Consider the following 20,800-nt stretch of genomic DNA (forward strand, 5'->3'; position numbering starts at 1 on the left):
CTTTTTAGTGAATAAACCAAACATAATTGTATACAGATTTATGAACTCGTAGGTAAACAGTTGGGCTTCCCTGGTGGCTCAGCTGGTAAAGAATCTGCCTGCCAAAGCAGGAGATGCAGGTTTGATCCCTGGATTGGGAAGATCCCCTGGAATAGGAAATGGCAATCTGCTCCGGTATTCTTGGCTGGGAAATCCCGTGGACAGAGGAGCCTGGTGGGCTACAGTCCAGAGTGTCGCAAAGAGTCGGACAGGACTGAATGCACATGCATACATAGATAAACACTAAAACTAGTTTATGGAAAGATCTGAACTCAAGAGGAATTTCAACCTTAGAGATAATTTTTCACCCAGAGTTACAAAATAATGCATGCCTGATACTGTAAATATAGTCTCATTGTCATCCATTATACTATTACTTTCAAAGAAGCGTACTCACTGGCAGAAGGTTTTTCATTTATTTATTATTTGGGTTTGTTTCTTGACAAACAAAAGGGAGAGACTCCCCATCTTCCTGGTGGGTTGTAACATTTTACTGTATTTCTCTCCTGCTTCTTTACGAAACCCTCCACCTTACAGAAATGTAAGATGATGGCAGGACATCAGACAACATCAGCATGTACATGGGGTTTTACTTGACTTGCTCCTTTCTTTCTGATAGGCTCTAGTCTCATTTAAAATAGAGAAATTGATGTACTTTATTGATGGATGTTTTCAGATTAAGAAACTCAAGGGGCAGCTGGAAGAGAGACAGAAGAATATCAGATTAGACACTCTGCACCCGGAAGACGGTGTCTTACAAAATGGGACGGACGTGCATGTGATGGATCTACAGAGTAAATGTCAATCCTCTTGTGGAAGGAATCCCTTAGCCATGTGCGGTTGTTATTGTACTAGTGCAGGCGGAGGAAACTATCATGGCAAGGAGTGGCCAGTGTGCCCCACGTCCTCCCAGAAGCCCTTGAGTACAGAAGCAGAAAGCTGTTTCTTTGTGGGCTAGGACAAGGATGGGCAGTGGGCAGGACAAGCATGTTTCTGTCTGAGCCTAGGAAACAGAACATGTGCCCCAGAATGAGCACCAGGGTACCACCAGATGACTCACTGCTAGAAACCACATTTGCCATGCTGGATACAGTCTTCAGATCTGCTGACTGTATGGGGAAGTCAGAAGGTATTTTTCCATGCCAGTAAACTGAGTAGGAAATGGCAATCTGCTCCAGTATTCTTGCCTGGGAAACCCCATGAACAGAGGAGCCTGGCGGGCTACAGTCCAGAGTGCTGCAAAGAGTCAGACGTGACTGAGCACTCACGCTCCCACAGATAAAAACTGAAACTATTTATGGAAAAATCTCCTGAACTCAAGAGGAATTTCAACCTTAGAGATAATTTTTCACCCAGAGTTACAAAATAATGCATGCCTGATACTGTAAATATATCAGCGAAGAGCTGACTCTTTGGAAAAGACTGTAGTGCTGGGAAAGATTGAGGGCAGGAGGAAAAGGGAGTGACAGAGGATGAGATGGTTGGATAACATCACCGACTCAATAGACATGAGCTTGAGCTAACTCCAGGAGATAGTGAAGGACAGGGAAGACTGGAGGGCTGCATTCCATGAGGTCGCAAAGTCGCACACGACTTAGCGACTAAACAACAGCAACAACAAAACTAGGAAGAGGCTTAAAGGGCTAAAAGCATGCCCAGTCTCTCTGCCTCCTCCCCCTTCCCCCACCGTTTCTTTGTCTTCTTTGCTGTAGGGTGCTCTCCCTGCGGGGTGAGAGCGCCTCCTGAGTTGTGGGACCACAGGCAAGAAGATTACAAGGTTAAGGGCTTGGTTCCCAGTAACTATTGTTTCAACATTTTAAAAGCCCCAAGAGCTTAACAAATTTTCCTTCTCTTTCAACCTTTAGGGGATGCCAACAGACAGATCAGCGACCTCAAATTTAAACTTGCAAAATCTGAGCAAGAGATAACTGCATTAGAACAAAATGTACGTGCGCACTTTTAAGCAATTACGGGCAGCCCAGCCGATGATTAACTGAAGTTTATGTGCTAGAAAGAACTCACCCTTGAAAAGCTGAGGACGGAAAGAGACAGAGAATTTTAGACCAAAAAAGGTCCAAAGAAGGATAAACAAGGCAGCAAGTCTCTCCAAGCATTTCCCGCGCGGAGAGAACGTAGGGAGGGAAAGGTCATGGTGAGGATCTGGGCTGTTACAGGGCCTTCCCTATGGCTCCGACTGTAAAAAGTCAGCCTGCAATGCGGGAGACCCCGGTTCGATCCCTTGGTCGGGAAGAACCCCTGGAAAAGGAAATGGCAACCCACTCCAGTATTCTTGCCTGGAAAATCCCACCGGTGGAGGAGCCTGGCAGGCTACAGCCCATGGGGTCATAGAGTCAGACACTTATGATCAATGCCAATCCTTTTTAGGGATTCCCTGGTAACTCAGAGGTAAAGAATCCACCTGCCAATGCAGGAGATGTGGGTTTGATCCCAGAGTCACAGCGATCCCTTGGAGAAGGAACTGGAAACCCACTCCTGTATTCTTGCCTGAGAAATCCCATGGACAAAGAAGCCTGGCGGGCTACAGTCCACGGGGTTGGCAAAAGAGTCAGGCATGACTTAGTGACTAAATAACAACAATCCTTTATAAACAAGGTTAGTTGAAGAAAGTACCTAATGCGGCTGGGGAGTTTTCTTGAAAGTTCTTTAAAAAAAAACAAGATTAATTACCAAACACTTGATGCAGGTGTGTCCCTTTGCCTGGGTTTTCCCTCTTTCCCTCCCAGCCCGGGGCTCGCTCTGATCTCCTGATTTGGGGCACTCATACCTCTAGCGTGCTGGGCCCTGGGACAGACTGTGTCCTAACCGAAGGGAGAAATTAAAACAGGTCCTCTTTCCCCCTCCACTGTGGGTATATGTGGCTGGAACTTCTGAGAATTTTTGTAGAAACGAAAATGAGAAGCCCACCTACAAAGCAATGCGTGTTTGGAAGCATGCCTTTGAGGGCAGCAGAATCCGTCTCCGGCCCCAGGTGCCACCCCAAAGCCACCTCCTGTCACCCCTCTCTGAGCCCCTTGTCTCTCTCCTCCCTTCCTGCTTCCTCACCCCACCACCTCTGGGAGAGATCGGACGGGAGCCAAGGTCCGGGGGGAGCCGTTGCTTTGCCAGCCTGTTCTGCAGGATCGAGCCTCATCAGGGAGGGTGGTGTCCCAGGTCAGCACAGTGGGAACCGCACTTGGGACAAGGCTCAGAGAGGAAGTGAGTCCCTGACGGGCGCCAACACTGGGCTGCACGTAAGTGGGAACAAACAGCTGGCGTGGCTAGAACCTGCGTGACAGCTCCGCATCCAAATCGTGATTCGTGCCGCAGTGTCTTCTCTCCTTTTATTACTTTATACCCTTGGACTGCAAATATAAGCGAGCAATCGGGGAGAGAAAACAGGCCTATCAATTTATACACATGATGTTTTCCTTTCCTTCCAGGTCATAAGGTTAGAAAGTCAAGTATCACGTTATAAACAGGCCGCTGAAAATGCTGAAAAAATAGAAGATGAACTTAAGGCTGAAAAACGGAAACTCCAAAGAGAGGTAAATTTTCTAGGCTATTTCTAGGAAAAGAATGGGTAATGATATTCGGGTTGGGAGAGAGCAGGGTGAGGATTTGCTGCCCAGAAATCTGCCGCTAAACCATTCGTTGTCATGTCTTCCAGGCCACTCTGAAGGGCCTTACTCACATCACAAAGGAAACTGTAGTTCAGTCGGTTAGGAGGTTAGGGCCAGAATCAACCATCAGTCGTTTTTCTGTCTACAGTGATTGCAGCTATCATGCTGCCATCCTCTGGGTTCCCCTAAAAAACCTATCATTCTCTTTTTTGCTCACGCGTGTGTTTAGTCATTCCTACTCTTTTGCGACCCCAGGGACTGTAGTCCACCAGGCTCCTCTGCCCATGGGATTTCCCCTGCAAGAATACTGGAGTTGGTTGCCATTTCCTTCTCTAGGGAGTCTTCGTAACCCAGGGGTCAAACTCATATCTCCTGCCTTTCCTGCACTGCAGGTGGATTCTTTACCACTGAGCCACTGAGGAAGCCTGGTATCTTTCTGCTTTTAGGTGATTTTTTTCCACTCTCTAGCTGCTCTGCTGTTCTCTTTCCTTTGATTTTCTGCATCTCACACTAATACGTGTGGGTTTCCTGCTGTTTATTCTGCTTGAGATGTGTTGTGTTTCTTTGATCTGTGAGGTCTCTTTTCTAAATAAATGTTGGAAAATTTTCAGCCACGATCTCCTTAAGTAACTCCTCTTCCCACGAGTCCACCTTCCCCCTGGGACTCTGATCAGAGGATACCAGACCTGCTCATGGACCCTCTGGTATTTCTCTGCCATTTGTCTTTTCCATTTCCTGTCTCCTTACTTCCCAGTGTTGCAAAATGTACAGTTTTTACAGATCTTCTAGTTCACCTCCTTTTGTTCTCTGAAATATACTCATGCCTGATAGTTCCTTTGACTCATTTCTGTAACGATTTCGTACGCAGCTGTTCTGTTTTCCACACTGACAACCAAAGCACGTTCAGTCTTTGAGGTCTGTTTATTGCTTCTGTTGACTCAAATGGTTTGTCCCATTGTGTCTTTGGTGTCTTATGAGGTTATGCTTGATTTGAATTTATAGGAATACTCCAGGCTCACGTTGGGGAAATTTCCACAGAGGGGCTTGCTTCTGTGTCTGCTGGTGAAAGCCAGGGCAGGGGAGTTTCACCTGTCTCGAACCCCACCCAGCCGCCTGGAGGGTTTTGGATCAGAACCAGAACCGCAGACTCTGTTCCGACGATGCATGTCTCCATAGTCACAGGGCTGTGAACCTCCACCTTAGGGCACCCCCACTCTGCATGCTGCCTGCTGATCCAGGCAGCTCCCTACTGATGTGGCTTCTGCTGTGTCTCCCAGGCTCTGTGGCCCTGGCTCCCGGATATGACCATCCTGGCCTCAGGCATTCTCGCTTTGGTTTCTGGCTGCAGACCCCAGAAACCCAGCTGCACAGGGCTGTGGGGATTGCCTCCTCCAGCTGGTCTGACTCAGCTCTTGATTGTGTGTTTGCTTGCCTCACCTTCTGTGAGACCCCCAGGATCCCCAAGACTGTGCCATGTCTGGGTCTAGCTGTTCCCGAGGGAGGGTCCCTAGTTACTCATGAGGCCAGAATCTCCTGCTTTGTGTTACTTTTTAAATTAAGAAATATACATATACACACCTGTAGATATGTGTGTATTTTCAGGATCTTGGTGGGTCTGGGTCATCACTGTGATTTTCAGTGGGGCTAGAATCAAAGCTTGCTGACTTTCACCTTTGTTTTCAGCTTCGCTCTGCACTGGACAAAACAGAAGAGCTCGAGGTGAGCAATGGCCACTTAGTGAAGCGTCTGGAGAAGATGAAAGCCAACAGGAGTGTCCTCATGTCCCAGCAGTGAAGGCCGGTTCTGAACAGGACACGGATGGGTGGGTGGAGAGCACGGGTTCATAGGCTGGTCTGTTGCTGCCCAGGAGCGCTGCTTCTTCCCCTGCTTCTCAGAGAGCACCCTGGGGAGCACCCTGCTTTTGCCTGGAGCCCCGGCAGCCACGAGATGCCTCTGTCTGCAGACTGAGACCCGGTCTGGCGCAGCCGCTCTGCACCTGCAGGCCGTTTAATAAGCACACTGGGCCGCGGAGCTCTGTTTCCGAGAGTGCAGCAGCCTCTTCACGCCATTTAAAATGGTGATCGCAGTAAAGACAAAAGTGGGACTTGAGTTCTCTTTCCATGTGTCTTGCTGAACATTAAGGGGAAATGTTTCAGTGTTGGGACTTCCTTTCGTGGCAGAATCTGCAATTTGAGCGACTTCAGTAGTATCTCTTAGTCTACGCTTTTCATACACAAAACACTGTGGAACCACAAGCCATTACCAAGCAAAACTCTTTCACTAGAAACAAGTGGATGGTCTAGAAGTAAAAGTGACCTTAAGAAGACTCTTTCCAGGCAACAATGAAGCTTTTCTAAGGGATTTTTGCATCAGTTCAATCAAAAGAATACTTTTTTCCAGAATAATTAGGCAACAGCTTCACTGAAAAATGACAGCTTTTCATTCACATTATTGAATCCTTATATTTGGGAAATTGAAGTTGTTAACTTCTTTTAAAGAATGTACTGTTAGAAAAATTAAAAATTGAAATGTTGAAAGACTTCAGCAATGTGGTTTTTATTTTTCCCACTGAGAAAGAAGATCTTTATTTTATACTAATTTTTCTGTATATTTTGGGCCAACTTTTCATTTTTTCAGCATTATCAAATCAACCCATATTTCTTTCCCTCTTTAAAAAAAAAGGTCTATTCACAGTGAATAGGAATAGAATGCAATAAGAATCAACACTCTTAGAATAAAAAGTAAACTGAAGAAGTTACAGACCAGAGTAGAGACAACGCTAATATCTTCAAGGACAAAAGTAGAAGACATTTGGGTACTTGCTGATTTGGGGTTATTCTTTGTATACGCTGGGTTTCAGATAATGCTGGTTTAGCAGGCCAGCATTCAGGATATTAGCAAGTGCAAACCAAGATAGTATCATCCATAAGTATACCTAGTGTTGACAGCTGGAGAGTGCTGAGGTAGGAGACATGAGTTGTGTGTATGTAATTAAGAAAACATTCCCAACAGGGTGCTAGAGGTCACAAAGGTCCATCCCCAGAATTACCTGGATCTGGGGTACACAAGGCTGCATTTCATTGGGTAAGAGAAATTTGGTCTCCTTGTGCTGAAAATATTTTATAGTGCTATCTGCATGAAATATTCAAAGAAACACATTGAGATATTATAGGGAAAAAATTACATAGAAAAAAATCATTTGAGCAGAATCAATCTGTTGACACCAAGCAGATATGTTAATGTGTAATAACAGAAATGACCCCCATGCCTGAGATGCACACTACAACACAACAGTAAGATCTTACCTGATGAAACAGGGAAAGCGAAATGCAGTCGAGACAGTAAGTCAAAGAGGAAGGCTAAGGAGTTCCATTTAGGTCTCATCAAGTTTCAGAAGCTAAAGAAACATAAAAACAGCTGTGTGATGCAGGAGCGAGGACTTCCTGACCACTCTGTTTAAAACTGCCAGCCTTCAACAATCCCCATTCCCTTTCCTAACTCATTTTTCTCAACTTACTGTCTAAGAGACAAGAGATCTCATTTTATTTACCATCTCTCATTGGGCTTCCCTTGTGGCTCAGCTAGTAAAGAATCTGCCTGCAATACTGGACACCTGGGTTCAATCTCTGGGTTGGGAAGATCCCCTGGAGAAGGGAAAAGCTACCATGGACTGTATAGTCCATGGGGTCGCAAAGAGTAAGACACAGCTGAGCGACTTTCACTTTTACTTTCATTCCCACGGAAATGTAAGCTCCAGGATGGTAGGGAACTGAGCGTGGAACTCAGGAAAGAGACCCAGGTGAAGGTGTAGATTTAGGAGTCATCAGCAGAGAGGGGATTTTTCAAATCTTGGACTAGATTTGCCCAGTTGTTGTGGTTCAGTTGCTAAGTCATATCCAACTCCTTGCAACCCCATGGACTGCAGCACTCCAGGCTTCCCTATCCTTCACTATTTCCCGGAGTTCGCTCAAACTTGTAGATTGAGTCGATGATACCATCCAACCATCTCATCCTCTGTTACCTGCTTCTCCTCTTGCCCTCAATTTGTCCCAGCATCAGGATCTTTTCCAATGAGTTGACTCTTCCCATCAGGTGACCAAAGTATTGGAGCTTCAACTTCAATATCAGTCCTTCCAATGCATATTCAGGGTTGATTTCCTTTAGGATGGACTAGTTGGATCTCCTTGCAGTCCAAGGGACTCAAGAGTCTTCTCCAGCACCACAATTGGAAAGCATCAATTCTTCGGCACTCAGCCTTCCTTATGGACATGCCTAGGGAAAGAGTATAAATAATTAGCGGGCACAGGAAGAGCCAAGAACAATCTGATGGGGGTTGAGTGGAGGAGAAGGGGCCAGCAGAGGGCACTGAGGAGGATCAGCAAAGGGTTACTTACTGAAGAGGTTACAAAAGGCAATAAACAGAGTTTAGAAATATAAAATCTAGTTCAGCCTGCAAAGCCAAGTCTGATATAAACTGAATTCCTTGTCCCCCTCCACTCCCAGTCCCACCTGCACGCTTCTCTTCCCCAGATTCTAATCACTGCAGCGGCACCAGTATCCGGGCTACCACTCGAGTCAGAAACCCAAGTGTCATTTTTGATCCCTCCTTCCTCACGCATCTCCATGCTCATCTCAGGCACACAGCTCTATCAATTCTACTTACAAAGGTTGTCACAAGTCTATCCTTTTCCCGTCTGGACCAAGCTGTTCCTCTGGACCAAGCCATTGTCACTGGCAGCCTACCCTTCCCTGGGTCCCTGCTCCAGTCTTCCTCACACTTCCAATCTATAAGGCTAAAATTTTTTACAAATCTGATTATGTCACCACCTCCACCACATCTAGAATCATATTTAGTCTTTGCAATCATCCACTGAGGTGGGTTCTCTTGCTACCTCCATTTTGTAAATAAGGGCACCAAGGCAGGGAAAAATCAGGTACCTTCCTTAAAGGGACACAGTGACGAAATGGAGGGCCCTGGATTAGAACTAGGCTCCAGCCCCTCCTCATAACCATTCTGCTCCACCATGAGGTCAAGGGCTAGTTCAGCACCAAGGGTCCGATGCTCAGAAGTGTCTGCTGCACAGCATTCAACAAATGGTAGCACATGTTGCTTCTTCATTATTCTGACACTATCCAAAGAGCAAGATTCTACTCTTTTATCTTTACAGAAGGCCTTGCAAGTTGCAAATTTGGGTGTTTGAGGCTCATTCCTGCTTGAGGGGACCAACCTAGACCGTCTCCAGGTGTTCTTCAAGTGTGGTCACCGCATTATGAGCCCATCAGCAAAACCATAGCTTAATTCATCAAACCACTCACTCCTCACTATCTTATTCATCAGAATTTTCTTGATCCATTGTTTTTCTCTTTCGGAGTCCTATGCTCAGTCACTTAGTTGTGTCTGACTCTTTGTGGCATCATGGACTGTATCCTGCCAGCCTCCTCTGAACATGGAATTTTCCAGGCAAGATTACTGGAGTGGGTTGCCATTCCCTACTCCAGGGGATCTTCCCAATCCTGGGATCAACTCTTGTCTCACTGTTGGGCAGATTCTTTACCACTAGCACCATCTAGGAAGCCTAAAGGCCAGTTATCCACATTTATGAAGATAGATAATTTTCTCCACTTTTAAAAGGAGATTAACAAGACTGTTTCTCATCATAAATGAAAATAATATTCTTGTTATGTTACTAACTTTGATCACAACTTTCATAATGCTTTTGACTACTCATTACAGTACTTATGAGAGTAGGGGGCAATGGGATGACCCAGAGGGATGGGATGGGGAGGGAGGTGGGAGGGGGGGTTCAGGATGGGAAACATGCGTAAACCCAGGGCTGATTCATTTCGATGTATGACAAAAACCACTACAATACTGTAAAGTAATTAGCCCCCAACTAAAATAAATAAATTTATTAAAAAAATAAATAAAGTTAGTTAACACCTCTAAAAAAAAAAAGAGAGTAGGGGGCAGAACAGAATACAATTTCATCGTCTACTACCTGCTACAGTTCAATCTTATTCATCAGTATAGATGGAAAACCGTAAGTAAAATTTTAAAGTCAGATCCTACAACTTAGTAAAAGACTATTCAACAAACAGGGTTTGTGGATGGCTTAATATTAGAAAAGCTAATACTTTTCTAGCATTACACAGGTTGCCCTGGTGACTCAGTTGGTAAAGAATCTGCCTGAAATGTAGGAAACCTGGGTTCGACCCCTGGGTTGAGAAGATTCACTTCCCTGTCCTTCACCATCTCCTGGAGCTTGCTCAAATTCATGTCCATTGAGTCAATGATGCCATCCAACCATCTCATCTCATCATCTGTCATCCCCTTCTCCTCCTGCCTTCAATCTTTCCCAGCATCAGAGTCTTTTCCAATGAGTCAGTTCTTCGCATCAGATGGCCAAAGTATTGGAGCTTCAGCTTCAGCATCAGTCCTTCCAATGAATATCCAGGGCTGATCTCCTTTAGGATGGACTGGTTGGATCTCCTTGCAGTCCAAGGGACTCTCAAGAGTCTTCTCCAACACCACAGTTCAAAAGCATTAATTCTTTGCTGCTCAGCCTTCTTTATGGTCCAACTCTCACATCCATACATGACTACTGGAAAAACCATAGTTTTGACTAGACGGACCTGTGTCAGCAAAATAATGTCTCTGCTTTTTAACATGCTGTCTAGGTTTGTCATAGTTTTTTGTTCAAGGAGCAAGCATCTTTTAATTTCATGGCTGCAGTCGCCATTTGCAGTGATTTTGGAGCCCAAGAAAATAAAGTTCCTTAAAATATTAAGATATGTTATGCATGCACAAAAATCAATAGCTTTCCTATATATCAACACTGACTAGTTAGATTTAGATAATTTCACTGGGCATCTCATTCATAATGGTGAAAAATAACTCTCCCCACAACAAAACAGTAATAACCTTAAAATATAAGTAAAAATATAAGGACCTATATTAAGGAAATCTGTGTGTGTGTGTGCTCAGTCGTGTCCAACTCTTTTCAGCCCCATAGACTGTAGCCTGCTAGGCTCCTCTGTCTACGAAATTTTCCAGGCAAGAATACTGGAGCAGGTTGCCATTTCCTCCTCCAGGAGATCTTCCAACCCAGAGACTGAATTCACGTCTCCTGCGTCTCCCGCATTGGCAGGTGGATTCTTTGCCATGGTACCACCTGGGAAGCCCAAGGAAATCTATACATTCTGCTCAGAAATGTAAGACATGAAAAACTATGGAGATGAATAGTAAGAATAAATATCATAAAGACGTAACTTTCTCCTAAATTTACAGATTTAACATGTTTCTTATGAAAATCACGTTGAGTTTTTGGGAGGTACTCTCACAAAATTATTCTAATTGTCATCTGTCATACTGCAAACCTAGATAATTTTGATAAAAGACAGTTTGGGGCAGTGAGTAGCCTCTGCCAACTGTTATGGATACAAAGGTGAAATGACAGACAGGTCCCTGGACAGCCAGCCTAACTCACAAGGGTACCCAGTGTTTTTCTCTGCCATATTTCCCCACTGCATTTCCTGAGAATTCCCGGAGTGTGGCTTCCATGCCATTAAAGGAGCTCTACAAATTGGCCCCACTCTTGTGCGTCTCAGTCTATTCCACACATTTCAGCTCCCATTGACTTATCTCTGGTATTAGCTAGACTGTATGCTCCTTCAGACGAACTGCTTTAAGCTTTGTACTCCTTGGCCTGCCAGATACACAGTGAGACCTCAGCAGGTGTTTGTAGAATAAGAAAAAAAAATGTTAGCAGCTCCTGAATAGAGAGATAAATATGTGTAAGGACACGAAAGTCCACATGGGAGAAGATTCCAATTATAACTTTCTATGTAGCACTCCCAAAAAACAATCAAAGGGAGGCTCCATGAGAAGCAGGATTACAAGGAATTTCTATTCTCTTCTTTACATTTTTCTGCATTAAATTCATGTGACTTTAATAAGTTAAAGTGTTTCAGTGATAAGAAATAAAGGAAATGTTAAAGTAATCAAATCATAAAAGGCAAGTAAAAACTATTGGGCAAATACCATTATTCTGTACTTGGAATGGGGCAAAATCACGACATTAAATCACAAACGGATTGACAAATTTCATTAAAATGTAACACTTCACATCAAAATTATGGAAGCCCCAAATCAATTATATAAGAGTTGTCGGACAGGAAAGGCAGTGCTGCAGGCTACACAAACAGACACCAGAAACTACCAAGAGCAAGAATCCCGCTGCCCCAAGGCTAGGGGGAAGTATCTGGAGACAGCATCAAAAAACTCATTTTAATGCAATCTGTGAGTGTGGCAGGGTGGGGTGTGTACAGTCCTGTCCGACTCTTTGCGACCCCATGGACTGTAGCCCGCCAGACTCCTCTGTCCATGGAATTTTCCAGGCAAGAATACCGGAGTGGGTTGCCATTTCCTCCTCCAGGGGATCTTCCTGACCCAGGGACCCAACCCACCTCTCTTTCGAGTCTCCTGCATTATTAGCAGGCATATTCTTTACCACTAGCGCCACCTAGGAAGCCATTGCAACGTTCAACGATTTTAAACGAAATGATTTAAGCAGAAGTCAAAATCAACACACGCACAAAATGACGGGAAAATGCTCATTTTAAAGACAGGATAACGGTCCCTTGAGGAGCCATATTAGAGCTGGAGGCAAAAGGAAAAATGAGGAATACTGATGTGGCTCTTTCGTCCACTTTGGATTTTTCGTTACACTTGATTTCCTTAAACGACTGCGTTAAAATATCGTTTATCTTGATTACTGGGGGTTTGATGTCCTCCCCCTAAATCTCGAGCCCGAGGCCAAGTAAATGCCTCAATCTCTCACCCCAACCCTGTTCCTGCTAACGATGAAGACTGCCTGGGAGGACAGGTTGAGTTAGACACGAAAGGACAGGGTCGGTGGGGACAGCTGTGGTTGTCCCGACTCTGTGGGCGCGGGACTCGGAGAGCACCGGGCCCAAACCAGGCGACAGTGGGGCCTCTGCGCGAGGGTGTGGCGCCGCCCAGCTCTTTCCCCCGGTGGCTTTGCACAGCCGCGCCATCCACATGAGAGTCAAGGGTCGCGGGCTATAGAGCAGCTAAGGCTCCGCTGGGCGTCGCTGCGAGCCGAGTCCGTAAGCTGCACTCCTGCTCCCGCCGCCAGCCAGCGCACTATCACAGCGGGCGACCCCGTTCCCGCCTTCCTGCCAGCACGCCCGGCCAATCACGGCCCTGCCCCTGTGCACGCTGACCAATGGGAGCGCCCCACCAGGCGGCGGGCTGGAGCCGCCGGCCGTTACCCGACGGGCCCCGCGGCTGCACGCGGAGGGCCACTTTCCCTGAGGCGCCGCTCGCGACTGGAGGCTTCACGCGGGGCGGCGGCAACAGCGCGGTTCTGAGGTGCGGCGGGCGGCTGCGGCCGGCCAGAGCGGAGGCCGGAGCGTGAGCAGACGGGGTAGCGAAGCCTGGTTGAGGCGAGTCCCTGCCGAGGGTCCGTCCCCGCCCAGGGTTGCGCGGTGTGAGGAGGCAGTCGAGGGCTCCTCCGGCCGGCCCTGAGGGGAGGCGGCTGGGGTCCGGGGGTGCCGTCGTGGTCCGCGGGGTTTGCGCGTCCGTCGGATGGCCTTAGAGTTCTAGAATCCCCCAATTTGGTACCTTTGCATTCGGTTCCAAATGAGACCCCCAGCCTCGCTTCGCAGGCCCCGAGACGGGGTCTTGCGCTCCCAAAGCTCTTTTAGAGCCGAGTGGCGGGGCCGGACGCTGATTTCTCCGGAGCAAGGTGGACATTCACTCGGGTGTTTATCGTTGTGACAGACACGAGCGGAGTCTCTAGAGCGGGCGGGCAGAGTACAGCAGCAGCGAGACACTGTCCAGAGCCGGAGGTGAACGCTGGACGTTAGCTAGTGTCCGAAATACGGGGGATGGACAGCAGAAGTATGGGATCCTGTCCAAACTGACACAAGTTCCTGATGCTGTGTGAAGGGCCAGGCAAATTTCCCTAAGAAACGGTTACTGCGAGTGAGATCGGAAGGTCGAGAAAGAATTGTAGGTGGTTGGGGGCCGAGCCGCGGCAAGCAAGAACGCGCTTGGCGCAGCCTGTGTGCGGAAGTGTGTGTGTGAAACCCACAAGTGCCAAGGTGAACGCGCTTGGCGCAGCCTGGGTGAGGAAGTGTGTGTGTTTGTGTGAAACCCACAAGCGCCGAGGTGAATGCGCTTGGCGCAGCCTGGGTGAGGAAGTGTGTGTGTTTGTGTGAAACCCACAAGCGCCGAGGTGAACGCGCTTGGCGCAGCCTGGGTGAGGAAGTGTGTGTGTTTGTGTGAAACCCACAAGCGCCGAGGTGAACGCGCTTGGCTCAGCCTGGGTGAGGAAGTGTGTGTGTTTGTGTGAAACCCACAAGCGCCGAGGTGAACGCGCTTGGCGCAGCCTGGGTGAGGAAGTGTGTGTGTTTGTGTGAAACCCACAAGCGCCGAGGTGAACGCGCTTGGCGCAGCCTGGGTGAGGAAGTGTGTGTGTTTGTGTGAAACCCACAAGCGCCGAGGTGAACGCGCTTGGCGCAGCCTGGGTGAGGAAGTGTGTGTGTTTGTGTGAAACCCACAAGCGCCGAGGTGAACGCGCTTGGCGCAGCCTGGGTGAGGAAGTGTGTGTGTTTGTGTGAAACCCACAAGCGCCGAGGTGAACGCGCTTGGCGCAGCCTGGGTGAGGAAGTGTGTGTGTTTGTGTGAAACCCACAAGCGCCGAGGTGAACGCGCTTGGCGCAGCCTGGGTGAGGAAGTGTGTGTGTTTGTGTGAAACCCACAAGCGCCGAGGTGAACGCGCTTGGCGCAGCCTGGGTGAGGAAGTGTGTGTGTTTGTGTGAAACCCACAAGCGCCGAGGTGAACGCGCTTGGCGCAGCCTGGGTGAGGAAGTGTGTGTGTTTGTGTGAAACCCACAAGCGCCGAGGTGAACGCGCTTGGCGCAGCCTGGGTGAGGAAGTGTGTGTGTTTGTGTGAAACCCACAAGCGCCGAGGTGAACGCGCTTGGCGCAGCCTGGGTGAGGAAGTGTGTGTGTTTGTGTGAAACCCACAAGCGCCGAGGTGAACGCGCTTGGCGCAGCCTGGGTGAGGAAGTGTGTGTGTTTGTGTGAAACCCACAAGCGCCGAGGTGAACGCGCTTGGCGCAGCCTGGGTGAGGAAGTGTGTGTGTTTGTGTGAAACCCACAAGCGCCGAGGTGAATGCGCTTGGCGCAGCCTGGGTGAGGAAGTGTGTGTGTTTGTGTGAAACCCACAAGCGCCGAGGTGAATGCGCTTGGCTCAGCCTGGGTGAGGAAGTGTGTGTGTTTGTGTGAAACCCACAAGCGCCGAGGTGAATGCGCTTGGCGCAGCCTGGGTGAGGAAGTGTGTGTGTAACCCCCAAGTGCCACGGTGAATGCGGGGCCCAGGCCCGTGGAGGGGCGTAGACGGTACTAAGATTTTAATCGCTGTCCAAGGAATTATGCCAGTCTGTTGCTTGACTTTAAGTAGGAGGGTGAACTGATCAGGTCTGCATTTAGGAAAGATTATTCTGGCCGGATAGAGGTTGTTGCCCAGATCCACATTAAGAGTCAGCAGTCCCTGGACTAAAAGGTGTCAGGCTCTGGTAGGTCGCTGACAGGACCTGGTATGGATGAGGGAAGTATCAAAGGAGAGCAATTTCTGGTTTGGTTCTGGGATTGAAAACACAGGAAGGAGGGAATGGTTTGGTAAATGAGAGCTGGGAGAGCAGAATAAAAAGGAGTATACGCCTAGGAGTGGAATTGCTGGATCACGTAGTTTTTGTTTTGTTTTTTTTTAAGAACTGCCCGATTGTTTTCCAAAATGGCTGTACCATTTTACATTCTCACTGGCAATGTGAGAGGGTTCCAGTTTCTCCATTTCCTTGCCTGTGTGTGTGTGTGCAGGCTCAGTTGCTCAGTTCTGTCCACTCTTGTATCCCATGGACTGTAGCCCGCCAGGCTCCTCTGTCCATGGAATTCTTCAGGCAAGAATACTGGAGTGGGTTGCCATTTCCTTCTCTAGGGGATCTTCCTGACTCAGGGATCAAACCTGCCTTGGATTGTGAGGTGGATTCGTTAACACTGAGCCATCTGAGAAGCCCCATTCCTTGCCAATACTTAACTCTCTCTCTCTTTTTTTAATAGCCATCCTAGTAGGTGTAAAGTGTTATCTCATTGTGGTTTTGATTTGCCTTTCCTTAATGCATGGTGGTGGCTTAGCCTGTAAAGAATCTGCCTGCAGTGCAGGAAACACAGGTTTGATCCCTGGGTTAGGAAGATCCCCTGGAGAAGGAAATGGCAACCCACTCCAGTATTCTTGCCTGGAGAATCCCATGAAGAGAGGAGCCTGGTTGGCTACAGTCCATGGGGTTGCAAACAGTCAGACACGACTGAGTTACTAATACTTTCACTTCAATGCATGGTGATATATTGAGCATCTTTTCATAGGTTTATTAACCACTTGTAAATCTTTGGAGAAATGTTTGTTCCCATCCTCTAATCATTCTAAAAATTGGGTCATGTGTCTTTTATTTGGACCTGTAAGAGTTCTTTATATATTCTGGATGATAGACCCATATCAGATGTATGATTTACAAGTATTTTTGTTATACTAGAATTTTTCCTTTTTTCAAAGTTCTTGAACTTGGGGTGTCTGTTCACATTGAAGAATGAAGCTTACAAAACATTGAACGTAGATCTGAGTGCAGAATCAGATGTGAATGAGAATCCAGTTTGTAAAGACAGTAAAGAGATTTGCAAATTAAGTATGTTCTTCTTGATAATTTTTAACATATACTTTTTTTAATTTAAAGTGTTACTTATATTAAGTAGAGGGCTGGTGCTGGTGGTAAAGACCCTGCCTGCCAATGCAGGAGACGTAAGAGATGTGGGATCGATTCCTGGGTAGGAAAGATTCCCTGGAGGAGTAAATGACAACCCACTCTAGTATTCTTGCCTGGAGAATCCCATGGACAGAGGAGCCAGGTGGGCCACAGTCCATAGAGTCTCACAGAGTCAGATACCACTGAAGCAACCGAGCACACACTATATTAAGTAGTGGGTTGTTTATGAATAAGTTTTAAGTATTTGAAATTTTGAAAGTTTTTGTTTTACTTTATAATATGATAAGTGTTAATAAATATTACCCACATAAACAAATACTCCCTGGGAGTCTCAATACTTTTTAAGAATGTGAACGATTCCTGAGAACGCAAAGTAGGAAAAGAAATCACTTTTCTTTTTAATGTTAATTATTTTGATAAACTGGCTTTCTTTACATCTACTCTTTATTTTAAATATTTACCTGGCATTCTTAGAGTAGAATCTTTACTGACTTAATTAAAATCCCTTAAGCCAGGAATTATAAACTTTCTGCCTTTAAATGTAGAGAAGTCCATAAATCCTTTAACTATATGTGTATGTATGTGCATTTTTTCAAACTTTTATCAAATCTGCAGAAAGTCTGTAACCCCAAAGGTTAACAACTGTTTCCCCAGTGTACTGTTACCCCAGAAGAAGGCTATAGAGACCATTTAGGAAAGAGTATTTTTAGTAGCATATTTGGGGTTCTTCCTCAAGAAGACCCAGCCTTCCCTTCATTTAAGTAGTTCTAGGTCTCTACTCTGACACAAGTCTGGGAATTGATTGAGAAGCTATGACTCTATTTTTATGATTCAGGTTAGAATTTTGTTCACTTGACCTAGAACTTTTCTGCTGTTGGTAGCCTAATACATTTTCCAAATGTTCCTTGGAAATTCTAAAAGAATATGTCTTATCTGTTTAAATAATAGGCCTCCAAGTTGGCTTAGTGGTAGAGAATCCACTTGCCAATGCAGGAGCTGCGGGAGACATGCATTCGATCCCTGGGTCGGGAAGATCTCCTAGGGGAGGAAATGGCAACCCACTCCAGTATTCTTGCTTGGGAAATCCAATGGACAGAGGAGCCTGGCGGGCTACAGTCCATGGGGGTCACAGAGTCAGAAACGACTGAGCAACTGATCATGCATGCACGCATGATATTTAAATGATATAATCTTTTATTGTAGCTCTCTGTTGATGTCTTTAAAAAAGTTATTCAAATGTCTTGCTGTTTTATTAGCCTTCTGATATTAGAATCTTTGACTATAATTACTACCCTGTCAAATTCTTGTTTTTCTAATAGTTTTTTAAATATATGCTGAATATCATAGTTCAATATTTATACCTCTTCTAGGATATACATCCTTGAGTGATGCAAGCCACTCCAGTGGTCAAGACAGCTTCTAATAAAGGCTACAATAATGGAAGAAACATTCAGAAAGGTAAGAGGCCTTACCTTTGGTTGGCTTTATTCTGGGTGGAGAGAAGTAATTAAATGTAATTAGACTTGATATTAATAGTTCCCTCTCCAGTGTTGCTATATGTTAAGCCTTCCTACCAGTAAGGTGAGATTCAGCATGTTTTTAACTTGACAGATCACTCAGGTGATTTCTGATAAATGTGAGCAGCCTAAACAGGATCTCTCAGATAGATGGAAAATTTAAGAAAGAGAAGTGAGCTAGAAGAGAGGGTTTATGTCCAGCCAGGCTTTTAGGAACTACTAACAAGTACAGTTGCCTTCAGGATAATAAGTGGAAAGTGGACAGGTTGACCTCTGCTACCCAAGGAAAGATTTTTTTCTTTACATGGATCTGAAATTTCTCTTTCTGTCGTAAAGGTAGAAGAGAAGATAACAAGGGCATAAAAAGCAAGATGATTAAGCTTTAAGCGTTTATGAATACATGTAGTTTTAACTGTTAAGAGGACTTTATGATAAAAATTCTTTTTCAAGTCAGAAGGGAAATAGTGGATTTTTCAGCAAATAGTAACCTTAGTCATTCTACTTAGTCAGCTGGGGCTCTTACAGTACAATACCATTGAGGTGCCTTTAACAACAGGTACTTATTTTTTCACACTTCTGGAAGCTGGAAGTCCAAATCAGAGTGTCAGCGTGGTCAGATCTGATAAGAGCTCTCTCCTGCCTTGTATCAATGGATGACCACCTTCTTGCAATGTCCTCACATGGTGGAGAGAAAAAGAAAGCAAGCTGTCTGCTGTCTCTTCTCTCACATGTGCGCTTAGCCCATTTTGAGGGTCATGACCTCATCTAGCCTGGTTACCTCCCAATGTCCCATCTCCACATGGGGAGTTAGGGCTTGAACATATGAAATTGAGGGAAACATAATTCAGTCCATAGTAGCAATTACTTAGGGATATTTGTCATGAATAATATAAAAAGTATTTCTCCATTGGGAAGAGCTTGGGCCAGGCTATATCTAAGGTCTTATGTTTAAATTCTGTGATGTTGCTAACATTTTACCATTTTTTTTTAATCAGATGAGACTTCTCATCATAAGAAAGAAAATTTGTTATCTCCTAATGGTTGTAAAGAAGCCAAATTGACTTTTCTTAATGATTACTACGATTCCTTGGCATTACAAAAAAGAGCTAATGACAAAGAACTCAGCAATATTGACAAAATAGATTTATTGGAGCCATCTTTTACCACGAGTCCAGATACTAACATGGAGAGTACTCAGTCTCAGTCAAGTGAATTTGAAGATAGTATTGACTATGCTTTCCTGAATGAAACCTACACTATACATTATTCAGAGTCAAAACTAAAGAGTGAAAGTCTTATTCATTTAAATTCAGAATTAGATTCTGAAATGCAGAAAAGAGAAGAGGTGTTTTTTGATATTTTGGAACATCAAGGTAATAAGACTACTGACTTGGAAAGATTCTACAAGATTTCATATGATTATAAAAAAACTGCTGAAGATGTGAAAAAGCCTGATATAGATGAAGACTCACAGCAGGAATATCACAGTGCAGAAGAACAAGAGTATATAAATAACCATTTATCATTTGACCAGGCAAAAACATTAGACATACCTAATCTGGAAGTTTTGGAATTAAGACATCCAGGCTGTGAAGTTAAATGTGCTAGCAATCTAGAAGACAGTCATGTTAAATTGGAAAGTAATTCCAGCATCTCTTTAGATTCAGTTGATGTTAATCGACGAGAGGATTCACCTCGTGTCTCCAAATTTCAGAATTCTATTATGTTAAGAGCATTTCATGAACCTAAACATGGAAAGTGTAGGGAACAAGGGACTAGTTTCATGCTTCACACAGTGTTGGATGAAACTGTACTCAGGAGTAGTCATCTTGAAAACAAGGAATCTCAATCTGAGGGTTTCCTAAACCCTCAAAAAGCATTAAAAACTAAAGTTTATACTCGCAAAATGAACCCTCAATTAACTGAAAGTAAAAATTCTATTGGAAATTTAATTGTTGAGGACAAAATGTTGCAGCACCTTGACAATCCAGGCACATTGCCTCAGGACAAAGATTTAGAGACATTATTCCAGCCTTGTAAAGGTTGTCAGACTTCCTCTGTTTTTGATGATTCAGTAATTTCTGCCTGTGGGTATTCGCTTTATGAAAGCCTACAAAGCACCCCTAACTCAGCCTTAGATGTTCCTATTACTCTACCAAGGTCTGCAATCAGAGATAATCAGGCAGTAGAAGAAAGTGGCTCCCTAAAAGTTGCTAATGGCAATGCCATCAATAAAGCACACGTTCACAATATGGAAGGATCATGTCCCAAATCAGTGACAGATGGAGCAGGTTGTACAGTCACAGTTAATCAGATGGTGGATGTTAGCACTGATTTTAGGGCTTGTTTCACAACAAGCAGGGCAACAAGTGCAAGATCTTCTGTAGTATCCACATCAAGCAACACAGAGATAACAATGATGAATAAAAAACGGCCTAGTGAATGGCAAAGTGAGAAACGAAGTGTGGCTTGTAACACAGATTGGTCATACAGTCAAGATACTGAAGATCCACAGATGGCTATGACAAAAGGACCTTCAGGGAAATCTCTCTCTCTTGACAGCTTAAAACCTAATGGAAATGTCCTAAATAAGGTAAAACCAATATGATTAATAATAAAAATGTGTATATTGACTTTATAAAGGTACTGTATGTAATGTAAACGTTTGGCTCATTGAATTATATCAGCGATTTCTGAAGCTTCGGTGAGAAAATTCTAGATGAAGGGAAAAAGTGACTAGATTGTTACCAGCTCTGTTCTTCTCTGGAGGCAGTTATT

General features: G+C 45.2%; 2 protein-coding genes and 1 long non-coding RNA gene across 60 annotated transcripts in view; 2 read left to right on the forward strand and 1 right to left on the reverse strand.

Moving 5' to 3' along the window:
- Positions 1-6,203, forward strand: part of LRRFIP1 (LRR binding FLII interacting protein 1) — a 157,863-nt gene extending 151,660 nt beyond the window's left edge. For 25 of the 32 annotated variants that reach the window (XM_081491145.1, XM_081491159.1, XM_081491148.1 and 22 more), the window contains 4 exons: positions 716-833; positions 1,905-1,984; positions 3,480-3,584; positions 5,343-6,203. In XM_081491145.1, the coding sequence (XP_081347271.1) occupies positions 716-833; positions 1,905-1,984; positions 3,480-3,584; positions 5,343-5,453 (414 nt within the window). In that variant the 3' untranslated portion in view covers positions 5,454-6,203. Of the gene's footprint in view, positions 1-715; positions 834-1,904; positions 3,291-3,479; positions 3,585-5,342 lie in introns of all 32 variants that reach the window. The other 7 variants (XM_081491161.1, XM_081491168.1, XM_081491158.1 and 4 more) reach the window with 1 other exon arrangement.
- LOC145506468 (uncharacterized) lies at positions 442-10,255 on the reverse strand. Its single transcript, XR_014053951.1, has 3 exons — positions 7,681-10,255; positions 6,965-7,056; positions 442-736 (listed from the first exon to the last, which is right to left on the reverse strand). It is a non-coding gene; the product is annotated as an uncharacterized LOC145506468 (long non-coding RNA).
- A 2,747-nt stretch (positions 10,256-13,002) lies between these two features.
- Positions 13,003-20,800, forward strand: part of RBM44 (RNA binding motif protein 44) — a 30,019-nt gene continuing 22,221 nt past the window's right edge. For 3 of the 27 annotated variants that reach the window (XM_081491200.1, XM_081491174.1, XM_081491175.1), the window contains exons 1-3: positions 13,003-13,127; positions 17,876-17,963; positions 19,018-20,615. Coding sequence is in view for 24 of the 27 variants with exons in the window: in XM_081491174.1 (XP_081347300.1) it covers positions 17,894-17,963; positions 19,018-20,615 (1,668 nt within the window). In the remaining 3 variants the exon portion in view is untranslated. Of the gene's footprint in view, positions 13,533-13,670; positions 13,812-16,297; positions 16,428-16,473; positions 16,648-17,875; positions 17,964-19,017; positions 20,645-20,800 lie in introns of those variants that run through there. The other 24 variants (XM_081491180.1, XM_081491191.1, XM_081491178.1 and 21 more) reach the window with 19 other exon arrangements.

Source organism: Giraffa tippelskirchi, chromosome 5 (assembly GCF_054371585.1).
Source record: "Giraffa tippelskirchi isolate mGirTip1 chromosome 5, T2T-mGirTip1v1.2.pri, whole genome shotgun sequence".
Taxonomy (NCBI): domain Eukaryota; kingdom Metazoa; phylum Chordata; class Mammalia; order Artiodactyla; family Giraffidae; genus Giraffa; species Giraffa tippelskirchi.